The sequence below is a fragment of the Eucalyptus grandis genome, chromosome 11, assembly GCF_016545825.1.
Source record: "Eucalyptus grandis isolate ANBG69807.140 chromosome 11, ASM1654582v1, whole genome shotgun sequence".
Classification (NCBI taxonomy): Eukaryota; Viridiplantae; Streptophyta; class Magnoliopsida; order Myrtales; family Myrtaceae; genus Eucalyptus; species Eucalyptus grandis.
Window position 1 is genome coordinate 32,130,548 of NC_052622.1, and position 25,831 is coordinate 32,156,378.

General features: G+C 39.9%; 2 protein-coding genes and 2 pseudogenes across 2 annotated transcripts; all 4 read right to left on the reverse strand.

Annotated features, from left to right (window-relative positions):
* Nucleotides 1-4,982: 4,982 nt before the first annotated feature.
* Nucleotides 4,983-7,119, reverse strand: LOC120289371 (annotated as a pseudogene).
* A 2,845-nt stretch (nt 7,120-9,964) lies between these two features.
* LOC120289886 lies at nt 9,965-10,821 on the reverse strand (annotated as a pseudogene).
* A 3,888-nt stretch (nt 10,822-14,709) lies between these two features.
* LOC108956017 (chaperone protein ClpB1-like) lies at nt 14,710-17,694 on the reverse strand. Its single transcript, XM_039305273.1, has 7 exons — nt 16,992-17,694; nt 16,743-16,912; nt 16,464-16,653; nt 15,648-16,080; nt 15,271-15,550; nt 14,978-15,175; nt 14,710-14,889 (listed from the first exon to the last, which is right to left on the reverse strand). The coding sequence occupies exons 1-7, from the start codon at nt 17,692-17,694 to the stop codon at nt 14,710-14,712; spliced, it is 2,154 nt and encodes a 717-aa protein (XP_039161207.1).
* A 4,282-nt stretch (nt 17,695-21,976) lies between these two features.
* LOC104426894 (chaperone protein ClpB1) lies at nt 21,977-25,589 on the reverse strand. Its single transcript, XM_039305684.1, has 7 exons — nt 24,458-25,589; nt 24,182-24,351; nt 23,887-24,079; nt 23,120-23,507; nt 22,761-23,037; nt 22,489-22,686; nt 21,977-22,397 (listed from the first exon to the last, which is right to left on the reverse strand). Exons 1-7 carry the CDS (start codon nt 25,587-25,589, stop codon nt 22,179-22,181), a joined length of 2,577 nt encoding a protein of 858 aa, XP_039161618.1. The 3' UTR covers nt 21,977-22,178.
* Nucleotides 25,590-25,831: the final 242 nt, after the last annotated feature.

Here is a 25,831-nt window from a genome sequence, read left to right on the forward strand (position 1 = left end):
CCCACCAAAAGTTTGTTCGACCCCCACAAATTATGCTACGTTGGGAAATGGAAAAAGAGGGAGAATGAAAATTTGAGGGTATAAATGAGGACAAATTTTGAAATCAAGAAATAAGAATGGAATGAAAGTTTCAAGCTTTTTAGCGAATTGTCTACCAAATAATTTTCATTGACTCCCAAACAAAGCATACTTGTATTGGGCTAGCAGTTGGAGCAAGAGCAGTTCATCTTTGATAAAAATTTCTTGAATCAAATTACCAAAAAAACCATAAACATGTTATACTTGTGTCGATTTAGTCGTAAGCTTTCTTTTTTTTTACCAATTCAATTCTAAAATTTCTGTAATTATGAATTAATTGAAAATTGCTGACGTGGATATCGGTCGTCCTACATGACACGACCGACATTAACGTGGATAATTTTTAATTATATTTTTAATTTTTTAATAATTTTTTATTTTCTAATTTTTTTGGTTGGCCTACCCTCGCTAGCCATAGGCGAGAGCCACCATGGCCTCACTTGCCTAGATCAAGCAAGCCCATTGTGGTGCCCTAGGGCCTGTTGGCTCGCCAGCCCTTAGTCTGGAAAAGAAAGAAAAACAATTCATAAAATTATTCAAATATTATATAAAAATATCCACATTAGTATTGGCCATTCTACTCGACATGACCAGCATTCACGTCAATGATTTACGGCCAATTTAAAATTACAAAAATGTTTAAGACTAAATTGATAAAAAAAAAAAAAAAACTGAATTGGTATAATTATAATAGATTTATGAATTTTTTTATTTTATAATTCTCCCAAATTTCTTGGATTGCAAGATGTGTTATCTACAATGTCAATGGGCCCCATGCTCGTGTGGTGTATTCTTCGATGGATTTGGCCTATGTCCCCACGATTCCTCCTCTTTCTAACTTTGTATTCATTGGGTGCAGGTTGAATAAAATTTTACTTCAATCCAAGAGCCGAGACAACCAAGACGAGCAGAAGTCGCCATTCCACTAATCAAAAGGTCCCCCGTTGAGAACGCATTCTCCGTTCTTAACATCCGACTTTTTTATGATTAGTGTGTTAAGGCCCGTTCTAAACCTATAAATATAGTTCTTCGATTTCTCAATAAATCTTTGATAAGTAGCAGAGATGTATGTTCAAATCCCTAAACTCATTGAATATCTTGTTCGTAGAAGTAGAGTAATCCTCCTATACTTTAGTTGGATATCTAATCGATCCACAAAAAACTAATTAGTGATGACTTTTAGATCAAATTAATTTACATTAAGTACACGATCCTAAGTTGCAATTTGGTAGCTCGAGAGAGTCCGAGTTAATTTTAAACTTAGTATTCCATTAGCCAAATCATAAGTGGTCCACCGTTTAAGAGAGGTCACGATCGGCATATTTAAACTTGTAAAATTATTTTACCAATTGAATTTTCCCAACTTTTGCATACTTAGATACTGTAAAAACCAATGAATTCTACGTTCTTATAAAACTTGTAAATTTCAAAAACCTTCGAAGTATTTTCATCAGTTCTAACTCATGTTGCCCTTTTTGACCCCTTAATAGATGTAGCAACAAATTCACAAAATATCACAGCTCTGAAAGCTAATTTTCACGAAATTTTCTTAACTTAAAAAATTCACCAATAGTCATAATTTGTTGATATTATCGAAAAATTCGTGCAAACCACTTATCATCTTAATATCTTAAATGATATTGAAACTTCATTATGTCACACTCATTCTACACAAACACACAAACATGTCGCAACTCAAGCCTTGAGTTTAGATTAATGATAAAAGGAAGTCAAGTTATTCACGAGTCACTCGAATTCGACTCGTAGATAATCAAACCCGACTCGATTCTTTCCAATTTCACGTAGCTCGAACGCTTCATTTAGTTGCATTTGAGCTTGGAAGCACTTAGCTAGAGTAGCTCGTCAGTATAATCAAACAGCTATATTTCTTTTATATGCTCTAAATATTAGGAATGGAAACAAGTCGGCCTTGACTTTTCTAGGCTCAACCCAAAGCAGAAAAATGCTTGGACCGAGATTTTTCAATTCGTTCCAGGCCCGTATGGCCTTTAGCCAGAATTGTTTGTGTTTTAATTTATTTATTTTTTTTGAAAACATATGATTCATTATGAAACTTGAAAGCTCTATCATACAATCGAACACTCAAAATAAATTTACTTATAATTCATTGCCCATTTGAAGTTTGAATGTTAATTAATTTATTTTTACTTTTATTATAGGTCTGTAAATAATAATTTACTAACCTCAAAATGTTTGATTTTACTTTTTCCTAGATATATTTTCTATTTTCTGTAAAAGCTTTCCCACCGGGCTAGGCCAATTCAGGCTTGATCATTTTAGCCTAAAAAATCTAGACCGTCCGGGACGAAAATTTTACAACCCGCGAGAAGATTCGCCCAATAATACTAGGGCTAAAAATTTGGGTTGCCCCGGTCCAAGATTTCATGCGGTCCAGGCATATTTCGCACGCCAACTGCAGATAGATGATTCGGCAAAATACAAAAAGCATATTACTTATGGTTCATTCATTTGCAGGGTTTTTTTTTTTTTTTCCTTTTTCTTTTGGGTAGCTCGGAGTAAAGAATTTCCACTTATTATTATTGCATTTATTTCTTGTTTACAAATTAGTATCTATGGAAAAATGGAATGTAAAAAAAAAAACAAAAAGTTAATACTAATATTTCCATTCTTATAAAAAAGATTTCCATCAGTTTCGCAATATGGAGAACCCTGCCCAATGTTTGTATTCTGGGAAAATTGTCCAAAAAATCCTAAACCTATTGCACTTTTATCAACTTGGTCCTAAATATTTCAATTTTGTCAATTTAGTCTTAAATCTTTTCACTTCTTACCAATGGAGTCAGTTCGGCCAATTTCAACCAAAAATAACTAATTTGGACAAGGTAGTGTCACGTACGAGGGTGAATGCTGACGTTAATATTTTTTGATAAAATTTTATGATTTAAGAATTATTTATTTATTTTTCTAGTTTTTTTCTAGTTTTTTTCTTTCTTCTTTCTTTTGCCAGTGGCCGGCCACGGGTCATGGTCGGGCTAACTAGGGTGACCTAGCTAGATCTGGCTTTGCCCTCACCAGGGCTTACCTTGCCTTGGGTGAGGACTACCTCATAGGGCCTCGCATGTTGCAAGTGAGGCCAGCCAATCCGATTGTGGCTGACCATTGGGCAAAAGGAAGAAGAAAGGGAAAAAAATGGAAAATTAAATGAAAATTTCAAAACATATTAAAATATTATTGAAAATTGTCCACATTAATGTTGTTTGTGCCATGTTGAATGGTCATCGTCTACATTAGTAAATTCCGGCGAAAATTGACCAAATAGATTCAAATGGTAAAAAGTGAAAAAGTTTAGGATTGAATTGGCAAAGTTAAAAAGTTTATCACTGAATTGACAAATATGTAATAGGTCTAGATCTTTTTAGACAATTTTTCCCATGTTTCCAAGTAGTAGTTCTTCTAAAATATATCATAGGAAAAAATAAGAAAGGTACTTAAAGATGATGAGAACGACGAGGTGGTGTTCGGTTCCGAAATCGATGTCGCTTCTCCATTCGTTAAAACCCTATATCGAGACTTGAGAGATTTGGCTTGGATTTGGGAAGAAACTGAGGAGAGGCTGGTGTCAATTGTAACAAATGAGAATCGTCATTGGATTAGTTTTCTGGATTGTGTTGCGTCAACATTGTGTTCTTTTCATTTTTATCTTCGCAGATCCGGAATATACTTTTGTGCCGAAAAGAAGAATGGAAATGAGAACGCCTTTTTCAAACCCATCTTTGTTTTGTCTTCTTTATGCAAGACCAAATTATATAAACTATATAATTCAAAGTGACTTTTATTTGATGTGAAAAATTTCAAGATTTTTTATGTACAACTAAATAAAAATCTAGCTAATGGCACGTCCAGCTGAAAAAGTCATACCCAATCAAACTTTCGCCAAATTTGCGTAAAAATTACATAATTTTCAAAACATCAAATTGGGAGTTTTTTTTTTTTTTTTTTTAAAATGATATCGATGTAATTTTTGTAGCATTTCAATTATCAAATTGAGAAAAAATTTCTACCTTGGAAAAACTTAAAATTCCTCCTAATGAGTTACAATAGCATCTTATTGCTTATTTTGGAGCAATGAAAGAAATCTTAGAATGGCATCTTGGTCTAGTGGAAGCAGCTTTGCTTTCTATAATTTGCTTGCTCGTTGATATTTGATGGGATCTCTCAAACTTTACGTTGAACCGATTCTGTTGTAACCCTCGGTTCTATTGAGAGCTAGTTTGACGGTCTAGTTTACTGGTTGAACGATCTTTTAGAGAAAAAGAAAAAAATACTTTTGTATACATGCAGAATCAAACCATTGTCTTCAATATGAATAAACAACAGTATAGGGCACTCATTTCCAAAACTGGCCATTTTGATTCTCAGTGCCAGCTTCCAAAACCGGAGTCATAAGGTCAATTTTCACTTCTAGCAGGACTAATCTATCCGAGAATTGATGACTCATTTCTTTTATTCGGAACAGCATGAAATGAAAGAGAAGATAATGATAAAAGATTGTCAAGCTCACGATATAATAAAAGTGTCTACTTTCTTTGCAGCTAAATTGACATCATATGTTCACAGCGACAGCCCATTAGGAGTCGATGGAGTGAAATCAATTTCGTTGTGTGCGGCCATTTCAAGTCATTAAGAAGCATCCCAAAAACACTTGACATCAATCAAAGATACAAAGAACAAATTTTTAATGAAGATTAAATAGCATTGAAGTTTAAAATTTCACAACTCTATTAGTCCCTAGACAATGTACTGAAACAGTCAATCCCGGATTCTACATAATCAGGAAAAGGGGTCACAATAAGGCAAAAGACGGCATAGAACCAGCTAAATAAAGCTTTGGAGGAGAATCCATAGATCTCTTACGTCTCACTCCTACGTCCAGACTTCAGAGCCTTCATTCATACGTCTCATCATCATCTGCGATTTCGTCCATCTTCATCGGATTTCTGCCAAGTGATGGCATTTGCAAAGCCTCCATTCTTCTCCACATGGTACGCAAGATCTTGCCCATTGGACCCTGCATCGATGTACACGGTTGAGTACTCATCTATCTCCCCCATCAAGAACATTTCCGAGAACTTGGTCACAAACTTGCTCTCGAGCAATCTCCGAATTGGCCAAGCACCGTTAACCTGTACTAATATGACACAAAGGCAGCAGTATAATTCCCGGCAGACCCAAAAAGTAGGTAGAGAACCACACACCTATATACTGAAAACCTTCCAGATCACAACTCTCTGCAAGGAGAAAATCCAAAGCCGCATCACTGACAGCCAAAGCAACGCCTTTTTTAGCCAATCTCCTTGCCACATCCTTCATTTGTAGTCTAGCCACCTTCCTCAGTTGTTCATGCGAGAGAGGATCAAACACTACGATCTCATCAATCCGACTCAGCAACCCAGGCCTAAAGTGCCTCCTCACCTGTTCCATTTAAAACATAACCAGTCAGAATAGAAGGCTTGACAGATTTATATAGTGGAAATCGATGCCTTACCTCCTGCATGACTTGATCATGGGCAACTTGCCTTGTGCATTCGCCCATCAGGCGTGACAGTAGATGCTTTGCTCCAAGGTTCGAGGTCATAATTATGGTATTCCTAAAGTTAACCGTTCGGCCTTGGCCATCAGTTAATCTGCCCTCATCAAGAACCTTGAGCAGTTCATTCATAACAGCTATGTGCGCTTTCTCCACCCATTCAAGGACCACAATACTGTAGGGTCTACCCCTCACAGCCTCGGTTAGTTGCCCAACTACTTCATGCCCATCATAACTGAAAATTACAGTGAGAATTACAGTGAAGGCAAGGATCAAATTCCACCACAAACATTTGCAGCACACACCTTATACAAAGCAGAAATACCTACCCCGGAGGGGAACCAATTACCTTGACACGGAATGCTGCTCCGCATACTCTGACATATTGATCGGAATTAGAAGATTTTCATCACCAAAGAGCTGCTCAGTGAGGGCCTTGGCAAGCTCCGTCTTGCCAACACCAGTCGGACCCAAGAAAAAAATGAGTTAGTTGGTCCTTGTGTCCTCCCAACCTAGCTCTTGACCTCAATACAGCCTCTGCAACAGCACTGACCGCTCGATCTTGCCCAACTACTTTTTCATGCAGCCTTTCAGCCAGTCCAGCTGACCTCTCTTTCTCGTTCGGGCCAAGCCTCAAGACAGGAATGCTGGTCCAGCTATTCATTGAGTTCTCCTCAGTATTTCCTTCCCGATGCGTAATGGCTGCTTCCACTTTTTTAATTGCATGATATTGCAAGTTTGTAGCTCTAATCAGCTCGTCAAGTTTAACACCCTTTTGCAATGAAAGGAACTCTCCCACCTTCTGCTTAAATTGCCTGATTTGATTGACTCTTACCTTTTTCTTCCAGAACATTATCCGCGGCTGAAGCTTGTCCCTCAAGTCATTCAACTCTTTAACCTACAAGCAAATGATATGTTGGAGCAAATATTACATTAAAGATTTCGATAATTAGAATAAGCAAAAGCGAGCATTTTACCTGATTCATCAGCCTCTGACTAACCCCAACCGAGCCAGCTGTAATGGCTTCATATTCACCATCCCAAAACCTGACAACCTTGGAACTATTTCCAGGTCCCTCCTCCATATCGTCTTCGATTGCAATATATCGTAATTCTGCATCTCTAGCTAGTTCATACCGTATCTCAGCCTCTTGCAATTTAAACAAGAGCTCTTCCCGCTTCTGCCTAAGTCGTTCGATCTAATTAATCCATTGTTTTTCCTTCTTGTACTTCGTCATCAGTGGCTCGTGTTTCTCCCTCGAGTCATCCAACTCTTCACGAACCTTCAAGTAAATAAAGTTTTTGAACAAGTAGTAAATAGGAGATTTGGATAAGTAGAGTAAGCATAAGAGAGTTTTTCAGCTGATTCTTCAGAATCAGGCTACCTCAACTAGATGGGCTTGACTGGCTTTATGCTTCTCTTTCTCTAGTGCATCAAGTTCAACCTCAAGTTGCACTCTCCTCCGCATGAGAATATCGTTTGACGAAACTCGTGCAAATATGAAGATTCAGCCTGACAGCTTGTAAAAAGGATGGATAATCTCATGCGGAAGAGAATGCAACTTAATTTCATATGCAATTTTATTCATCGGGTCACGGGCTTTAGGGAGGTGCCAAATTCGAGCCAATGGGATATTGGAGGAAACAGGTAGTTTGGTCAAATTTTTGTATTAGACACATGAATATGTTGTTTCAAAAGAAAAATTAATTCGATGAATTGAAAACATTGAGTTGCGAACTAGGTACAAGTTTGGCCAAAATTGGGAAATTCTTTGAAAAGTCATATCCATGTGTTTTTTTTTATAATATAAATTTGGTTAATTCTGACTAAGCATAAACTTTTCCGTCATCTCGTCAACTTGATTTTTGCACGCCATGACCGATGTTTTCAATTAATGAAATTGGGAAAATTTTCAAAAAAGCATACCATGTATTTCTTACACAAATTTATCCAAAACTTGATCGATCATTATTTTTTGTCCAATCTTCCATCAACTTCAATTTAATAAGTGTTTTTGATTCATCAAATTGGGAAAAAAATTGAAAGGTCACCATGTGTTTATATACGTGTGTGTGTGTGTGTGGGTAAATTGGGACAAATTTTGATGGGGCATCACTTTTCCGTCCGACGTTCCATTGAATCGTTTTTTTTCATCTAAAAAATCGTGACTGATGCTTAGGATTACCTCTCAATATATTCACGGAAAAATCTGGCCTAGGTCACCTGAGAAAGTATAATTTTTTTGTTTTTTGTTTTGTGAATGTCATTTTTATTTCTGTAATTTTATTTTAAGAAAGGTCTATTCCCTACAAGCCCTAGCCTAATAAAATTTTATAGGTGTGCCCAATAGTCCCTTAACCATGGGCATATGGGTCAGTACTGGAAGAGCCAGATCGGTCACGAGAAGCTTTCAGGCTTGAAGGAGGTTGAGGAGGCAAAAGGAAAAACGATACTATTTATGGATGAAATTCGCCTTGTTCTTGGTGTTGGGTGCACGAGAGGGTTAGTCAATCTATTTAAACCCATCCTTGCCAAAACAAAGCCCTTATGTATCGACGCTAGGATGGTTGAGGAATACAGGAAGTATAAAGAGAAAGATGCGGCATTTGAAAGAAGATTCCAGCGTGTCCATGTAGCAGAACCTGTTTGATAATATATTCAATAGTGAGACTTGACCGGCACTTTGGCCTTCTAATTCGATTTGTTGCGTCGGTATCTTGAAAGTTCTTTGTCCATGAAATGTGATTCTGAAGGTAACTCACTATTCATGATTTATTTTATCAGGTGGCGTTTGTCTAACAAAGCGATTGATTTAGTTGATGAAGGTTGTGTAAACTTGATAGGTTCACCTGTGTAGCTAGTAAGAAGAGATTGATGATTTTATGCGGAAGAGAGAGCAACTAAAGTTCATTTGCAATTTTAAATTGCATAAGCAATTTTATACATCGCTACATAGACTTTTCGTAGGTGCAAAAATCAAGTCAATGGATGTTGGACCAAAAGTTATGGCCGTTCAAAGTTTGGCAAAATTTTTCTAGTTTAATGAATTGAAAACATGGGGTCACGGACTTTTCGTAGATATAAAAATCAAGTTTAATGAGATGTCAAAAGTTATGTCGGTCAAATTTTTGCTAAATTTGTGAAAAAAAATACATAAATTTGATTTTTCAAAATATTTCAATTTGATGAATTAAAAACATCGGGTCATAGGCTTTACCTAAGGTTTAAGTCAATGGAAAATATTCCATTTCAGTTTGTAAAATATATATGTATATATTAATAAGGAAATTCGTAATCTTGAACTTGTTGGTTGAATTTTGTACGCGATTAGGAATTTGATATACTTAGTTTTATTATTTAGTTTTTCAAAATTTCTAAGATTTTCAGTTAATTTTCATATCTTTTTATCTATTCCTAGTAATTTTAGAATTTAGGTGATTTTCGGTTTTGTTTAATTAAGTTAAAAAATTCCAAAAATATCTAGATGCGTGATGTTTTGGAAATTTAGTTTAGTCTTTGATATCATTAGATAATCTTTAACTTAAATTAGATTTGGACATCTTTATAACCTTTAATTTATATTAGATTTTGATATTTCCAGGTAATATTTAATTTATAGAAGATATTCATATCTTTTGATAATCTTTAGCCTACATTAGAGTTTTATATCTTCAAATAATCTTTAATTAGATTACATTTCGATGTAATTAGGTAATCTTTAGATTAGTGCAGATTTCATATTTGTAAATGATTTTAGATAAGATTAAATTTTGGTATATTTGCATAATGTTATTTTATAGATGAGACAATACGATGTTCTGGGTTGTGTTACGAGTCTTTTTGCTATATGGAGTACCTAGCAGTTAGCATTAGAATAAGTAAATTGCTTAGGATGTGTTTAATATAGGGAAATTAGACAATTGGTTGATTTTGGGTAATTGAATTAATTGTATTGCATTTGCTTTTATTAATTTAAGTAATTAATTAGCTTAAATTTTTATTTAATGTAGAGTTTAATCAATTTCTAGCATCATTTAATCAATTTTTTTCACGGATTTTAGTAATTAGGGTTAATTTTTTTGGTTTCTTCTTCAGGTTTTAATTACTAAGTCTTGATTTTAATAATTTTGGTATTTAATTTTTAAATTTAATTTCACTAATTTTTAGTTAGTTTCCGAAATTTAGTGTTTAATTGGATGTTAATTTGTTTAATGAAATAATTAATGCAGTTCATTAAAAAAAAAAAAACAAAGAAAATAGATCGGCGTGGCCTTTAATTTGCACCTTATATAGTTTAGTTGTTATTTGCACGCTACTTAGCAGTGATAATCTTTGACTTCCTCCAAACATGTTAATTGGGGTGGCCTCCTGTTTAGCCGAGCACCGTAAACCTATAATGGCGATACAAGTCGGAAATATGATTCCCAACAGACCTCCAAAGTAGAGAATCGCACCTACATACGGACAACCTACCGGATCACAACTCCCTGCTAGGACAAAGTCCAAAGCCGCATCGGCAACAACCAAAGTAATGCCTCTTCCAGCCATTCTACTTGCAACGTCGTTTGGAGTCTAGGCGCCTTACTGTTGTTCATGCGAGAGAGGATCAAGCACTACGATCTCATCGAGCTGATACGGCAACTCTGGCCTGAGGTGCCTCCTCACCCGTTCCATTGAGAACACACGTCAGTGTTCTGATTATCGACCCATTCAGAACTAGAAGGCTTGACAGATGTATAAAGTGGAAACTAACGCCTTACCTCCTGCACGACTTGATCACAGGCAGCTTGCATCACACATTTACCCGTCAGGCCTGATAGGAGGTACTCTGCTCCAAGGTTCGTGGTCATGATTACAGTATTCCTATAGGGCAACCGTTTGACTTCGCCATCAGTTACTCTGCCATCTTCAAGAACCTGAAGGAGTGAATTCAAAACAGCTATGTGCCCTTTCTCCACTTCATTGAATAACACAACACTGTAGGGTCTCTCCCTCCAGAGCCTCAGTTAATTGCCCAACTTCTTAAGGTCCAACATAACTGAAAATTACAGCAGAGAAGACAAGGATCAAATTCTGCCACGAACATTTGCAGAACGCATGTTGTACAGAATCACAAACCAAAAATTTACCCAGGAGGGGCACCGATTAATCTTGACAAAGAATGCTGCTCCATGCGGATGCGTTGTAAACATTACAGGCAGTTTTACCCGATAATATATACAGCAGTTCAGAGGCTTAACAGCAGCGGAAAATTATTATTCACCACCGAAAAAAGAGGCAATCAATAAGCATGCACGTTTTTAAAAAGGATTACCTCTATAAGAGAACCAGCGACAAGATAAGCAACTTCTGGTGACCCTTCATTCAGTTCAGGTATATCGAATTGAACTTTGAAGCTATTCAATTTTTGCGAGAGTTAAACTTTATGTTCCTAATCAAATCAACACGACTTTCACCATGGGCTGACAAAATATATTTATCTCCTGCTTCTTTGGCATTCAAAACCTCGCACCTGGATAAAAGAAGCAGTAAATCATACACTATAATGGCAGAGCAATTGACCAGTCTGTTATCATGTGCCACTTTGCTACCGCTATAACAAGTGTAAAATTCACCAGCGGTTGCTGACTTTAGTTTATCACACAGTCAATCCGCTAAACTTTGATTTCAATCATCCAATGCGCTTTATTTTCCGTCGTAACTGACGCACATTGACTGGAATCCAGCCCATTTTTTCGGGGGAAATGCTGATATGGGCAACACGAGGGCAACATATTTAAAATCACATTGGGGCGATGTGTCTCTTATGCAATACTTTGCGAGAAATTTTGTAGAATTCTAGTCAAAGCGTATCAATTATAAAGAAACGAAAATAAAGAGAACCGATGATTTAGACCAAAGTTAATTGACCCGCATGGAATACCCGCTAAAGTTTAGCGATCGCTGGAAAAATTGACTCGCTGTACCCCACTATTGAATTATCAAAAAGAAATTCCAGAATAAAGTGAGCACGAAACATTTAATGAGCTAATCATCATGCATTTTTGTACCCATTAAAAATTAAATTCTGCCCCTTATATTAATTCTTCAGTCAGCTCATTAAGTCTAGAAAAAAGAAGAAAGTCAGAAGCAAATGTCAAAAGTGGAAAGCGCGATTTAAAAACGCTAGTATCTTTTCCACAATCGATACATCCAAACACGGAAACTAACTAATGCCGCTGTATTCTTACATCTAAAGTTCAAAGAAGTATCTTGTAGAACTGCACTTCCACAGTGAATGAGTGGGGACTACTCTTAAACCATCGAATCTTTTCTCCAAATCCGTCATCTTCACCCTACCAAATATGACAACTTCAAAAGAAAATTGCCAATTCAAATCAAAATTCTCCACTTAAATTTAGTACGTTTCGGCCAATGCATGCATACACGCCCTCCAATCTCTCAACAATTTATAGTAACGAATTAAGAGGGAACAAAGAAAAGAAAAGAAAAGAAAAGAAAAGACTCCAGACGCCTATTTGTCCTCTGATCAAACACAATCCATCATTGAACCTCCACCTAGTATGCAATTGATAAGGAGAATGGAAGTTCGAACATGATAAAGCCAAGAAATGCCGAGGAAACATGGATATGCGCATGTACGCTTGGAGTCGGAACCTTTGAGTGATGCCGGCAACTTGGAGCTTCTTCCAGGTGGCTCTGATGCGATTAGGGTTTACAGGGTGAGGTTCATCGCCGGGGGCGTGAAGCCTGCGCATTCTCTCGTCGGATAGTATCCCGCCCCATACGCTTTCCTCTTGGTTCGGTTCGTGATCCCTACTCCCTAGACTAGACGAGGGATGTTTTCTTGCGTGAGGCAACAACATGAATAAGACAAAATCCTTCTCCGCTTGTCATAGGCACGTGCTTGGGGAAAAGCATGAAAGAAATAGGATTCGCCAGTCAACCATTCGATGTTTTTTTTTTTTTTTTCGGCATCTAGCATTTAAGAACCTTCCACTCGTCTTCTTTGGCAAAGAATTAGCGATGAGACATCGACGGGTATGAAGAGGAAAAAGAATTGCACCGACATCGCTTTCATGTCCAATAATTCTTGCGCCGAAATCATATCCGTTTATTTATTGTGTGTACAACTATAGATATCCTAGCATCTCTACTACATACGAAACCCAGCATCTTCATTGCAGTGTCCAGATGGAAATCTTCCTCTTGAAAGCATCAAATTTTCAAAAGTGAAAAGAAAGAAATGTGACAAACCATATATTGAGATTGCCTAATAAAAACATGTGACAAAGGGTAATTAGTAATCAACTGGAAAATGTTGGCATAATAAGGTGCCTGATGGTAGATCATCATCAAAATTCACGACCTGCACAAAGAGGAGAAAATATCTAATTTGTCCATATGTTTAGGAGTATACTAAGCACTCAAAATGAAAGTATCAGCCTGGAGTTACCAAGTGCCGAAACCTGCTCCCATTCCAGCGAGCATACGAGCAAGTAAAGCAACTGAATTGATAACCAACGTGACCATGATGTACTCGAAGAATGCTGGTCTGGCTGCAGGGATGTTAGTGCATGTCAGTTGCCACCTTTTCATGGGTCAGGGATGAACGTGAGATGAGATTGGTAATTACAAGGCAACTCCTCCGCCCATCTCGAGAATCTTCTGAACAATACCAAAGACTAAACTGCAGTCATAACTATTTCGTGGATGCTCCACGATGCCTGTTTCACTCTATGCGTACTTCCTACATCAAATAACAGCGGCACCCGACCTGAACACGGAAACATCCTCGAAGGATTACACATGAATAAGAAGTTCTCGAAGGATTACTCAATGTGTTGAAAGTACCAAAGGCCAACCCAACCATGCAAGCGAAATGCTTCGATGGAGAAGCATACAATAGCCCGCTTTAGAGCAGCACGTGTTGTGAACGGCAGTAAAAGTGACGAGAAGAGAGAACACGGAAACAAAGAAAATAAAACTTCACTTCCATGGTCCTTTCTTTCGAGGCTCTTGATAAGAAGTATGCTAGAAAAACTGCCAACGGCGTACGCGAAACCGAAAATGCATGCCCAAGGCCTTTGAATCAGCTCAGTCCGAATGTTCTATGTCAATGCACTTCGTCTACCCAGAGAAATAAATTCCAAGTGACGTGTGGGGAAAAAGAAACACGGAGTCTTTACTGATTTCCACCATTTTGTGGTTACCATGTGGAGTTGTTCACAACCATTCAGAAGTTTCGATGCTGGCGTATACCTGAACTGAAGGGTACAGACCATAGACGTAACACCGGAGCATTAAACGACAAGACACCTCAGCACATTCGGTACTGCACTCAGACTCCCTAGGCTGCCAAGCTCATCAAACATTACGCTCCAAGTGATGCCATTAGACAAAGCATATCGCTTATGCATGATAATAGAAAAGTATGAACAACTAGGATGATTTCCTTCAGTCTCTCATCACTAGTCAAGGCCAGTTGTCAACTGATTACTTAAAATGAACCAGAAGTGGAAATCTCCGTATGAACATGACAAAAAATACCAGCCCTAATTAACAAGAGGTATGGTGAACAGCACTATCCATCGAAAATCCCAGCATCCACGTATAGCATGCATACAGAGATTCCCTTCAAAAGTAAATTCACAGCAACAATGATCCCCATGACCAGGAAAGTTGGTGCCAAAGCCTCTAATCCATTAGCGACAAGTGATTCCAGCCAGTCTCACTTCCAGGAGAGCATTGACAAGCCTGTTTCTTTCGGAATGATTTTCACAAGTGAACATTAACAAAAGCTCCAGTAGAGCACAGAAATCAACCAGCCACCCGGGAAAAGGGGTCACAATCACAGATCGGATATGCTCAAGCAGTGGAAATACGAAACTGGAGATGCAAAATATCCAAGTTCTTTTCATCTTCGAACTTAGCAATCGCAGAATCTATAAAATCAAGAAAAGTGGTCATAATAAGGCAAACGGCCTACTTCAAAACCACCAAAATAAAGCTTTGCAGGAGAATCTATAGCTCCCTCAGGCTTCACTCCTATGATCAGACTTCATTCCTCTTCTACTATCCTATCACTCTGGCCCACAAGGTATACAAGATCTTGCTGATTGGGCTCTGCATCAATGTACACGGTTGAGCCCTCACCTATCTCCTCTCTCACGAACATCATCGTGAGCCTGGTCACCACGTTCTGCTCGAGCCATCTAATGGTTGGCCGAGCACCATACTCCTGTAATAGAATGACAAAGTCAGGAATATTCTTCCCCACAGACCCCCAAATTATGTAGAGAACCAGACACTATACACTGAAAACTGACCGGCTTATAACTCTTTGTTAGGACAACGTCCAAAGCTGCATTAGAAAAACCCAGAGTAATGCCTTTTCCAGCCAATCTATGTATAACATCATTCGCTTTTAGTCTAGCCACCTCCTTCAGTTGGTCAAGCGAGAGAGGATCAAACACTATGGTCCGATCAAGCCGATTCAGAAACTCTGGCAGAAAGTGCTCAGTCGCCTGTTCCATTGAGAACGCACATCAGCATTCTCGTTATCAACCCAGTCAGAATTAGAAGGCTTGACAGATTTAGAAAGTGGAAACCGATGCCTTACCTCCTTATTGACTCGTTCATGGGCTGCTTCCATCGTCATTTTGCCAGCCAGAGCCTCAATAATGTTCTGTGCTCCAATGTTTGAGGTCATGATGATCACAGTATTGGTAAAGTCAACCGTTCGGCCAAGGCCATCAGTTAGTCTGCCAGCATCGAGAACCTGGAGGAGTGGATTTAAAACAGATTTGTGCGCTTTCTCCACCTCATCCAATAACACAACACTGTAGGGTCTCCGCCTCACAGCCTCGGTTAGTTGCCCACCTTCTTCATGTCCAACATAACTGAAAATTACGACAGAGGAGGCAAGGATCAAATTCCACCACAAACATTCGCGGCATGCGTGCTATACAAAACGGAACCACAAACTCGATTACTTACCCAGGAGGGGCACCGATGAACCTTGTCACCGCAACCCGATCTGCATACTCGGACATATCAATCCGGATGATAAGACGTTCATCGTCAAAAAGCTGCAGAGCGACGGCCTTGGCAAGCTCGGTCTTGCCAACACCGGTTGGACCCAAGAATAGGAAAGAGCCAGATGGTTGTCCTGGTCTTCCTAACCCAGTTCTTGCCCTCAAAATGGCCTCCGCAACAAGGTCGACTGCTTGGTCTTGGCCAACCACTTTCTCATGCAACCTTGTGACTAGTCCAAGCAACCTTTGCTTCTCATTTTGGCCGAGCCGGGAGATGGGAATGCCGGTCCAGCTGCTTACCACCTCAGCAACATGTTCTGGTCCCACATTCTCCGTAAATAATAACTCGCCGCTGGTATCTCTTTCCAGTAGCGCAATCTCGGCTTCCACTTCTTGAATTCTTCGGCTCTGTGAACCCCCCGCGGCCTGATCCAGCTCTCTTCGTTTAACATGCTTTTGCTCCAAAAGGTACTCTCCCAGCTGCTGCTTAAATTGGTTAGACGCTTCAATCCTTACCTCCTTCTTCCTGAACATTCTTATATGTGGCTGAAACTTCTCCCTCAAGTCATTCAACTCTTTCGCCTACAAGTAAATGAAATCTTAGAAAAACTATTGCATGAAAGATTTCAATAGGCATAATAAGCATAACAGAGTATTTTCACCTTTTTCTTCAGCCTCTCACCGATCTCAACCGAGCCGGCCTTAATGGCTCTGTACTCGCCATCCCAAAATTGGAGAAGCTCAGCAAACTCAGCTGATCCTTCCTCAACATTTGATGCGATTTCTCTGTACCGCTCTTCTTTAGCAGTGGCCAAATCATACATTTCCCCAGCCTTTCGCGATACGGACGACAAATCTTTTTGCTCCCGTTTAAGACGTTTAATTTCATCCACTTTTCCTTTTCTCTGGTGGTGCTTCATCGACAGATAGTCATATTTCTTCTTCAAATCATCAAACTCTTTACGAACCTATGAGTAAATGAAATTTTACAACAAATATCAAACAAAGGATTTTAACAATCAGTATAAGCTGTTTTTCAGCTCAACCTCAGACTTACCGCATTACTGCCTGGATCCCCTTCTCTTTCTAGTGCTACAACTTCACGCTCTAGCTGGCTTTTCCTGCGCATGAGAATATCCAACTCCTCTGGCTGGCTGTCCAGCTGAAACCTTAAAATTACGCAAGCTTCATCCACCAAATCGATGGCTTTGTCAGGAAGATTGTGACCTACGTTAGAACAAATCACAGAGGGTGAATTATCTTCAAGAGTTAAAGAACTGCTGAATCGACTGGGAGCAAGACGTACTAGTTACATATCTGCTGGATAGCTGAGCAGCAGCAACAAGAGCTTGATCGAGGATGCGAACATCATGGTCTACTTGCAATTTCTCTTTCAAGCCTCTCAAGATGGATATAGTGTCGGACACACTAGGTTCCTCCACGTGGACCTGCTGGAACCGTCTTTCGAAGGCTGCGTCTTTCTCCACGAACTCCCTGTATTCTTCAAGTGTTGTGGCGCCAATACATGAGACCTCTCCTCTGGCAAGCATCGGTTTGAACAGATTGGCTGCGTCCAAGGAGCCTCCTCCTCTATTCCTAGCACCGAGGAGAAGGTGAATGTCATCCACGAATAGGATGACTTTTCCTTTAGCTCCTTTGACCTCCTCCAAGATGCCCCGCAGTCGCTGCTCAGGACTTCCCCTGCTTTGCACATTAACTTCCAAAGCACCTATATCCAACGCCATAATCTTAACGTTCCTAAGGTTCTTGGGCACATCTCCAGAATCTATTCTATTGGCCACGGCTTCTACAATAGACGTTTTGCCAACGCCCGGCTTTCCGATAAGAACAGCGCTGTTCTTCACCCTCCTCGACAGGATTTTAATGACCCTATTTATCTCGATATCTCGCCCGATTATCGGGTCAAAATTACTGGCCTGCGCCACTAAGTCTGCTGCAAATGTGTTCAGCGGGGAGAACTTGTCAGGATTGAAAGGGTGTCTTCTCATGGTGCGTTTTTATACCTGCACGGATGTCGATCGCGCTCAAACTCGGAACCGCAACAGAGAGAGGGGAGAAGAGAAAACAAAATGCACGCTCAAACTCGGAACCACAACAGAGAGAGAGGGGAGAAGAGAAAACAAAGAGAAAACAAACGCTCAAACTCCGAACCACAACAGAGAGAGGGGAGAAGAGAAAACAAAGAGAAAACAAACGCTCAAACTCCGAACCACAGCAGAGAGAGGGGAGAAGAGAAAACAAAATGCACGCTCAAACTCGGAACCGCAACAGAGAGAGGGGAGAAGAGAAAACAAAATGCACGCTCAAACTCGGAACCACAACAGAGAGAGGGGAGAAGAGAAAACAAAGAGAAAACAAACGCTCAAACTCCGAACCACAGCAGAGAGAGGGGAGAAAAGAAAACAAAATGCACGCTCAAACTCGGAACCACAACAGAGAGAGGAGAAGAGAAAACAAACGCTCAAACTCGGAACCATAACAGAGAGAGAGGAGAAGAGAAAACAAACGCTCAAACTCCGAACCACAGCAGAGAGAGGGGAGAAGAGAAAACAAAAAGCACGCTCAAACTCGGAACCACAAGGAGAAGAGAAAACAAAGAGAAAACAAACGCTCAAACTCGGAACCACAACAGAGAGAGGGGAGAAGAGAAAACAAACGCTCAAACTCCGAACCACAGCAGAGAGGGGGGAGAAGAGAAAACAAAATGCACGCTCAAACTCGGAACCACAGCAGAGAGAGGGGAGAAGAGAAAACAAAGAGAAAACAAACGCTCAAACTCGGAACCACAGCAGAGAGAGGGGAGAAGAGAAAACAAAGAGAAAACAAACGCTCAAACTCGGAACCACAACAGAGAGAGGGGAGAAGAGAAAACAAAGAGAAAACAAACGCTCAAACTCCGAACCACAACAGAGAGAGGGGAGAAGAGAAAACAAAATGCACGCTCAAACTCGGCACCACAACAGAGAGAGGGGAGAAGAGAAAACAAAATGCACGACCTCAGGTACCATCGGAAAAGACGCTCAGGAACGACAGGAGAATAACTCAAACTCAGAACATTCTCAGTCGGAACACAGAGAGAGGGGAGAAGAAAACACAACAAAATGCACGACCTCAGACATCGGAGAAGCACGCTCAGGACCAATAGGAGTAGAACTCAAACTCGGAACGAAGAAAACACGCACCTCGGATCTTCTCTCCTCCTTGCTAAAAAAAAGAAGAAATTTTTCTATCCTCCTCGCTAAGAAAACAGAACTTCTCTTCTTTCTCTCCTCTTAAGGTGCCGAGGATATTGGAAAACATCAACGTAACTCCAGTAGTGCCCGTCACCTCCAGTCGTCTCAGAAAGAACTCCAGTAGTAGCCTTTTCCTTCCAGTCGTCTCAGAAAGACGAAATGTATACTTGTTCCCTAATGAAAAGACCGAATCAACCTTAAATGCATGTTTCTGTTAAAATATATATTCTGTTAAAATATATATATTTAAAATAAAAAAATAAAAAAACCTTATATGCATGCTGTAATGTGTAGACAAGTGGGACGAATTAGGACTCCTCAAAGCTTAATGTTCTAGTCCCATGGGTACATGAATGGTTTTTCTTTTTCAATGGCAGCTTGCACGTTTAATTAACTTTGTGAAGATGGAAACTCAGGGTACTCTCGTTGTCAATTGTCGGGAAAAAAAATGAGATGGGAAGCTAATAATGTGCAGGGTGTAGTTACTCCAGTTGAGGTATCGGCTAGTGGCTCAAAAATATTAATCCATGGATGGTGTGTGCTCGCGGGCGTGCTAATCCCTTTAAGAGAAGTGGCAGTCCACCATGGCTGGGAAGGGTGAAATACCATCACCGCTGCAGTGGATTCCATTCTTAAGCAGTAGCACCACCTTAAGAATTTCGTCATCTGTCTCTCTCTATCTCAATATCAACCCGATTCCTCAAACGACCATTGCGATTATAGTCTCGTCTTCCTATTTTCTGACATATTTGTTCTATTTTCATTTAATCTTATCTTAAGTCTACTAGCTCATTGGGCATAAAATGTTCATCCTTTACCCATAATTCCCAACAAAGGACGCAAAACAACTCATCCTATCTTATCCGACTTTTCACACCATGTATGGCCGGTAGCAATAGCCTCGAATAATGTGAAACCGACTCCGAGGGTATTGGACAGTGAATTCAACCCCTCCAATTCACGTTGGAGTAGACGGGTCGGCTCTTGGCAAAAATTTCTTCACTCTCCAATTTGTTCTCTGACCATCTACCTGCCATTATTACATTAGCTCAACAGCATACAGCTGATCTGGACGCCGCCCTGCGAAGCAGCCGGCTGACAGCATCAAAAAGCATCTAGCATACTATGTACCGAGTTGGGTGAAAAAGTGCACAAGTACAAAGGGAACGTATGAAAAGATTGTCTTGGCAAAAATGACATTCTTGAAAGTGCAAGAATTTGGGTCTTTCCAGTTTCGATGGTCCAAATCAAGGAAAACTTTGTTCTTTAATAATTAGACGTTGGGGTCTTATGTTAATATTTTGGTTATTCCTCACATTTATCAAGATGCGTTAGGGCATCGACCATCGAGCTTCAAGGCCGAAGCCCTAACGTTATCTCATGTTTGATTTATAATTTGACTTGTTACGCTTGATTGATGAGTTAAACTTTGGCAGCTTTGAAACGGCATGTCATCGAATTATATTGGCGAACTTTGGTTAAGACATATATGTCAATGCATATTAAAGTTTATCGATTGTCACGCATACATAGCATATCATGTGTCACTTTGCACATTTGAGATTTAGGTGCATTCACGAATCACGCTTGGGAGTAGTACGTGTTGATCTTAGAATTCATATAGACTTAGGATGGTCTATAGTTTCCATTAAAAAAATAAAATCGAATAAAAAATTGTCATTTGCCTCCCTCAGTCATAGCCATGTCTACCAATTCTTCCGCGCTGAACACTAGAGCTCGTCCGCACTGCACAAGCACCAACCACAACCACTCCCTCAATGACAACAAGCCTCTCGACAAAAAAAGAAAGAACGAAACTTTCACGAAAATCCGCCAACAAGACTTGAGAGGTTTGGCTTGGATTTGGGAAGAAACTGAGGAGAAGCTGGTGTCAATTGTAATAAATGAGAATCGTCATTGGATTAGTTTTCTGGATTGTGTTGCGTCAACATTGTGTTCTTTTCATTTTTATCTTCGTAGATCCGGAAAATACTTTTGTGCCGAAAAGAAGAATGGAAATGAGAAGGCCTTTTTCAAACTCATCTTCGTTTTGTCTTCTTTATGCAAGACCAAATTATATAAACTATATAGTTCAAAGTGACTTTTATGTGATGTGAAAAATTTCAAGTTTTTTTTTTTTTTGTTATGTACAACTAAATAAAAATCTAGCTAATGGCACTTCCAACAGAAGAAGTCATGCCCAATCAAACTTTCGCCAAATTTGCGTAAAATTACATAATTTTCAAAACATCAAATTGGGAATTTTTTATAAAAAAATAAAATAATATCGACATAATTTTTGTAGCATTTCAATTATCAAATTGAGAAAAAAATTTCTACTTTGGAAAAACTTAAAATTCCTCCTAATGAGTTACAATAGCATCTTATTGCTTATTTTGAAGCAATGAAAGAAATCTTAGAATGGCATCTTGGTCTAGTGGAAGCATCTTTGCTTTCTATAATTTGCTTGCTCGTTGATATTTGATTGGATCTCTCAAACTTTACGTTGAACCGATTCTATTGTAGGCCTCGGTTCTATTGAGAGCTAGTTTGACAGTTTAGTTTACCAGTTGAACGATCTTTTAGAGAAAAAGAAAAAATATTTTTGTATACATGCAGAATCAAACCATTATCTTCAACATGAATAAACAACAGTATAGGGCACTCATTTCCAAAACTGGCCATTTTGATTCTCAGTGCCAACTTCCAAAACAGGAGTCATGAGGTCAATTTTCACTTCTAGCAGGACTAATCTATCCGAGAATCGATGGCTCCTTTCTTTTATTCGAAACAGCATGCAATGAAAGAGGAGATAATGATAAAAGATTGTCAAGCTCACGATATAAAAGTGTCTACTTTCTTCGGAGCTAAATTGACGTCATATGTTCACAGCGACAGCCCATTAGGAGTCAATGGAGTGAAATCAATTTCGTTGTGTGCGGCCATTTCAAGTTATTGAGAAGCATCCCAAAAACACCTGACATCAATCAAATATACAAAGAACGAATTTTTAATGAAGACTAAATAGCATTGAAGCTTAAAATTTCACAACCATATTAGTCCCTAGACAATGTACTGAAACAGTCAATCCCAGATTCTACATAATCAGGAAAAGGGGTCACAATAAGGCAAAAGACGGCATAGAACCAGCTAAATAAAGCTTTGGAGGAGAATCCATAGATCTCTCACGTCTCACTCCTACGTCCAGACTTCAGAGCCTTCATTCATACGTCTCATCATCATCTGCGATTTCGTCCATCTTCATCGGATTTCTGCCAAGTGATGGCATTTGCAAAGCCTCCATTCTTCTCCACATGGTACGCAAGATCTTGCCCATTGGGCCCTGCATCGATGTACACGGTTGAGTACTCATCTATCTCCTCCATCAAGAACATCTCCGAGAGCTTGGTCACAAACTTGCTCTCGAGCAATCTCCGAATTGGCCAAGCACCGTTAACCTGTATTAATATGACACAAAGGCAAAAGTATAATTCCCGGCAGACCCAAAAAGTAGGTAGAGAACTACACACCTATATACTGAAAACCTACCAGATCACAACTCTCTGCAAGCACAAAATCCAAAGCCGCATCACTGACAGCCAAAGCAACGCCTTTTTTAGCCAATCTCCTTGCCACATCCTTCATTTGTAGTCTAGCCACCTTCCTCAGTTGTTCATGCGAGAGAGGATCAAACACTACGATCTCATCAATCCGACTCAGCAACCCAGGCCTAAAGTGCCTCCTCACCTGTTCCATTTAAAACATGACCAGTCAGAATTAGAAGGCTTGACAGATTTATATAGTGGAAATTGATGCCTTACCTCCTGCATGACTTGATCATGGGCAACTTGCCTTGTGCATTCGCCCATCAGGCCTGACAGTAGATGCTTTGCTCCAAGGTTCGAGGTCATAATTATGGTATTCCAGAAGTTAACCGTTCGGCCTTGGCCATCAGTTAATCTGCCCTCATCAAGAACCTTGAGCAGTTCATTCATAACAGCTATGTGCGCTTTCTCCACCCATTCAAGGACCACAACACTGTAGGGTCTACCCCTCACAGCCTCGGTTAGTTGCCCAACTACTTCATGCCCATCATAACTGAAAATTACAGTGAAGGCAAGGATCAAATTCCGCCACAAACATTTGCAGCACACACCTTATACAAAGCAGAAATACCTACCCTTGAGGTGAACCAATTAATCTTGACACAGAATGCTGCTCCGCATACTCCGACATATTGATCGAAATTAGAAGATTTTCATCGCAGACGAGCTGCTCAGTGAGGGCCTTGGCAAGCTCCGTCTTGCCAACACCAGTCGGACCCAAGAATAAGAATGAGTTAGTTGGTCCTTGTGGTCCTCCCAACCTAGCTCTTGATCTCAATACAGCCTCTGCAACAGCACTGACCGCTTGATCTTGCCCAACTACTTTTTGATGCAGCCTTTCAGCCAGTCCAGCTGACCTCTCTTTCTCGTTCGGGCCAAGCCTCATTACAGGAATGCTGGTCCAGCTATTCATTGAGTTCTCCTCGGTATTTCCTTCCCGATGCGTAATGGCTGCTTCCACTTTTTTAATTGCATGATATTGCAAGTTTTTAGCTCTAATCAGCTCGTCAAGTTTAACTCCCTTTTGCAACGAAAGGAACTCTCCCACCTTCTGCTTAAATTGCCTGATTTGATTGATTCTTACCTTTTTCTTCCAGAACATCATTATCCGCGGCTGAAGCTTGTCCCTCAAGTCATTCAACTCTTTAACCTACAAGCAAATGATATGTTGGATCAAATATTACATGAAAGATTTCGATAATTAGAATAAGCAAAAGAGAGTATTTTACCTGATTCATCAGCCTCTGACTAACCCCAACCGAGCCAGCTGTAATGGCTTCATATTCACCATCCCAGAACCTGACAACCTTGGAACTATTTCCAGGTCCCTCCTCCATATCGTCTTCGATTGCACTATATCGTAATTCTGCATCTCTAGCTAGTTCATACCGTATCTCAGCCTCTTGCAATTCAAACAAGAGCTCTTCCCGCTTCTGCCTAAGTTGTTTGATCTCATTAATCCGTTGTTTTTCCTTCTTGTACTTCGTCATCAGTGGCTCGTGTTTCTCCCTCGAGTCATCCAACTCTTCACGAACCTTCAAGTAAATAAAGTTTTTGAACAAGTATTAAATAGGAGATTTGGATAAGTAGAGAAAGCATAAGAGAGTTTTTCAGCTGATCCTTCAGAATCAGGCTACCTCAACTAGATGGGCTTGACTGGCTTTATGCTTCTCTTTCTCTAGTGAATCAAGTTGCACTCTCCTCCGCATGAGGTTATCGATCTCTTCTCGTTGGCTGTCCAGCTGAACCCTCACATTTGCACATCCTTCATCAACCAAATCAATCGCTTTATCAGACAAATGACGACCTACATTAGAATATATTATAGATAGTCGGTTACCTTCAGAATCACATCTCCTATTGCAAGACAAAGAACTTTCAAGACTACGAAATTGACTGGATGCAAGACTTACCAGTTATGTATCTGCTGCACATACGTGAGGCAACAAGACCCCAATCTCGAATGCGAACACCATGGTGCCCTTCAAGTTTGCCTTTTGATCCTCTGCTTATAGTATTAGGCACACTAGGTTCTGCCACATGGACCTGCTGGAACCTTCTTAGAAGTGCCGCATCTTTCTCTACACACTTCTTGTATTTCCTAAGTGTGGTAGCGCCAATAATTCGAAACTGTCTTCTAGCAAGCATGGGTTTAAACAGACTGGCCGCATACATGGACCGCGGCGTGCGCCCATCATCAAGAACACGGTGAACTTCATCAATAAATAATATCACTTTTCCATTGGCCCCATCAACCTCCTTCAAGACCGCCTCCAATCGCTCCTCAAATAATCCTCCATGTTTGAGTCCAATTACCAAATCATCCGTATCCAACGCAATAAGCCTAACACCCCTAAGGTTGCCGGGCACAGCTCCTCTCACTATTCTCTCGGCCAGGCCTTCCACAATAGTAGTTTTGCCCAGGCCTGGCGGTCCAATAAGAATTGCACTGTTCCTAGTCCTCTTTGACAGGATCCCCACAACCCTCTTTATCTCCTCATCACGCCCAATAACCGGGTCAAGTTTACTGGCCTGCTCCACCAGGTCCCTTCCGTATGTCTTCAATGCTTGGAAGGTAGTGTTACTGAAAGCATTCCCCACCTTCTTCCCTTCTATCCCAGGAAACCTTTTGAGCTCCAATTTCACTCTTGCAGTGGCGACCCCAACTTCCTTAAGCAGATCCCCAATTTGGGAATCCTCAAGAAGGCCAATTATCAACCGATCTACAGCCAAGTATCTGTCGCCACAAGACTTTTGGGAGTGCCTAATCACTTTTATTAGGCTAAGGCTTGCAAGGATCTCACCAAGAGGTGGGCTCTGAGAGGGAAGTTTCTCCAAAGCGTGGCTAAACACTCTCTCTACTGCTTTTGCGGCTTCTTCACCCCCAACTTTGTTGATTGCTCGATGGAAAATCCCAGGTGGCTCAGAGATTAGAGCCATGGCAAGATGGAGAGGAGTAAATTGCGCATGACCAGCAAGCATTGCTAGCTCCTGAGCCCTCGCAAGAGCCTCATTTGTCTTGCGGGTGAACTTGTCAGGATTCATAGTGTCTCTATACATGCACAAATAATAATTGTAGCTATCAACTAGGTAGCATCGACATAGATACACGATGACGCGTCATTTCTAAAAAAATAAAAAATTCTAACGTATTGGGAAACGTTGCATATTAAATTTAAAATTCACAAATAAATAAATAATAATAATTAGAATTTTTCTTCTTCCCCTTTATTTTTTATTTTTTTATATTTACATTTGGACCTCTCATTCCCTCATTTATTGAAAAT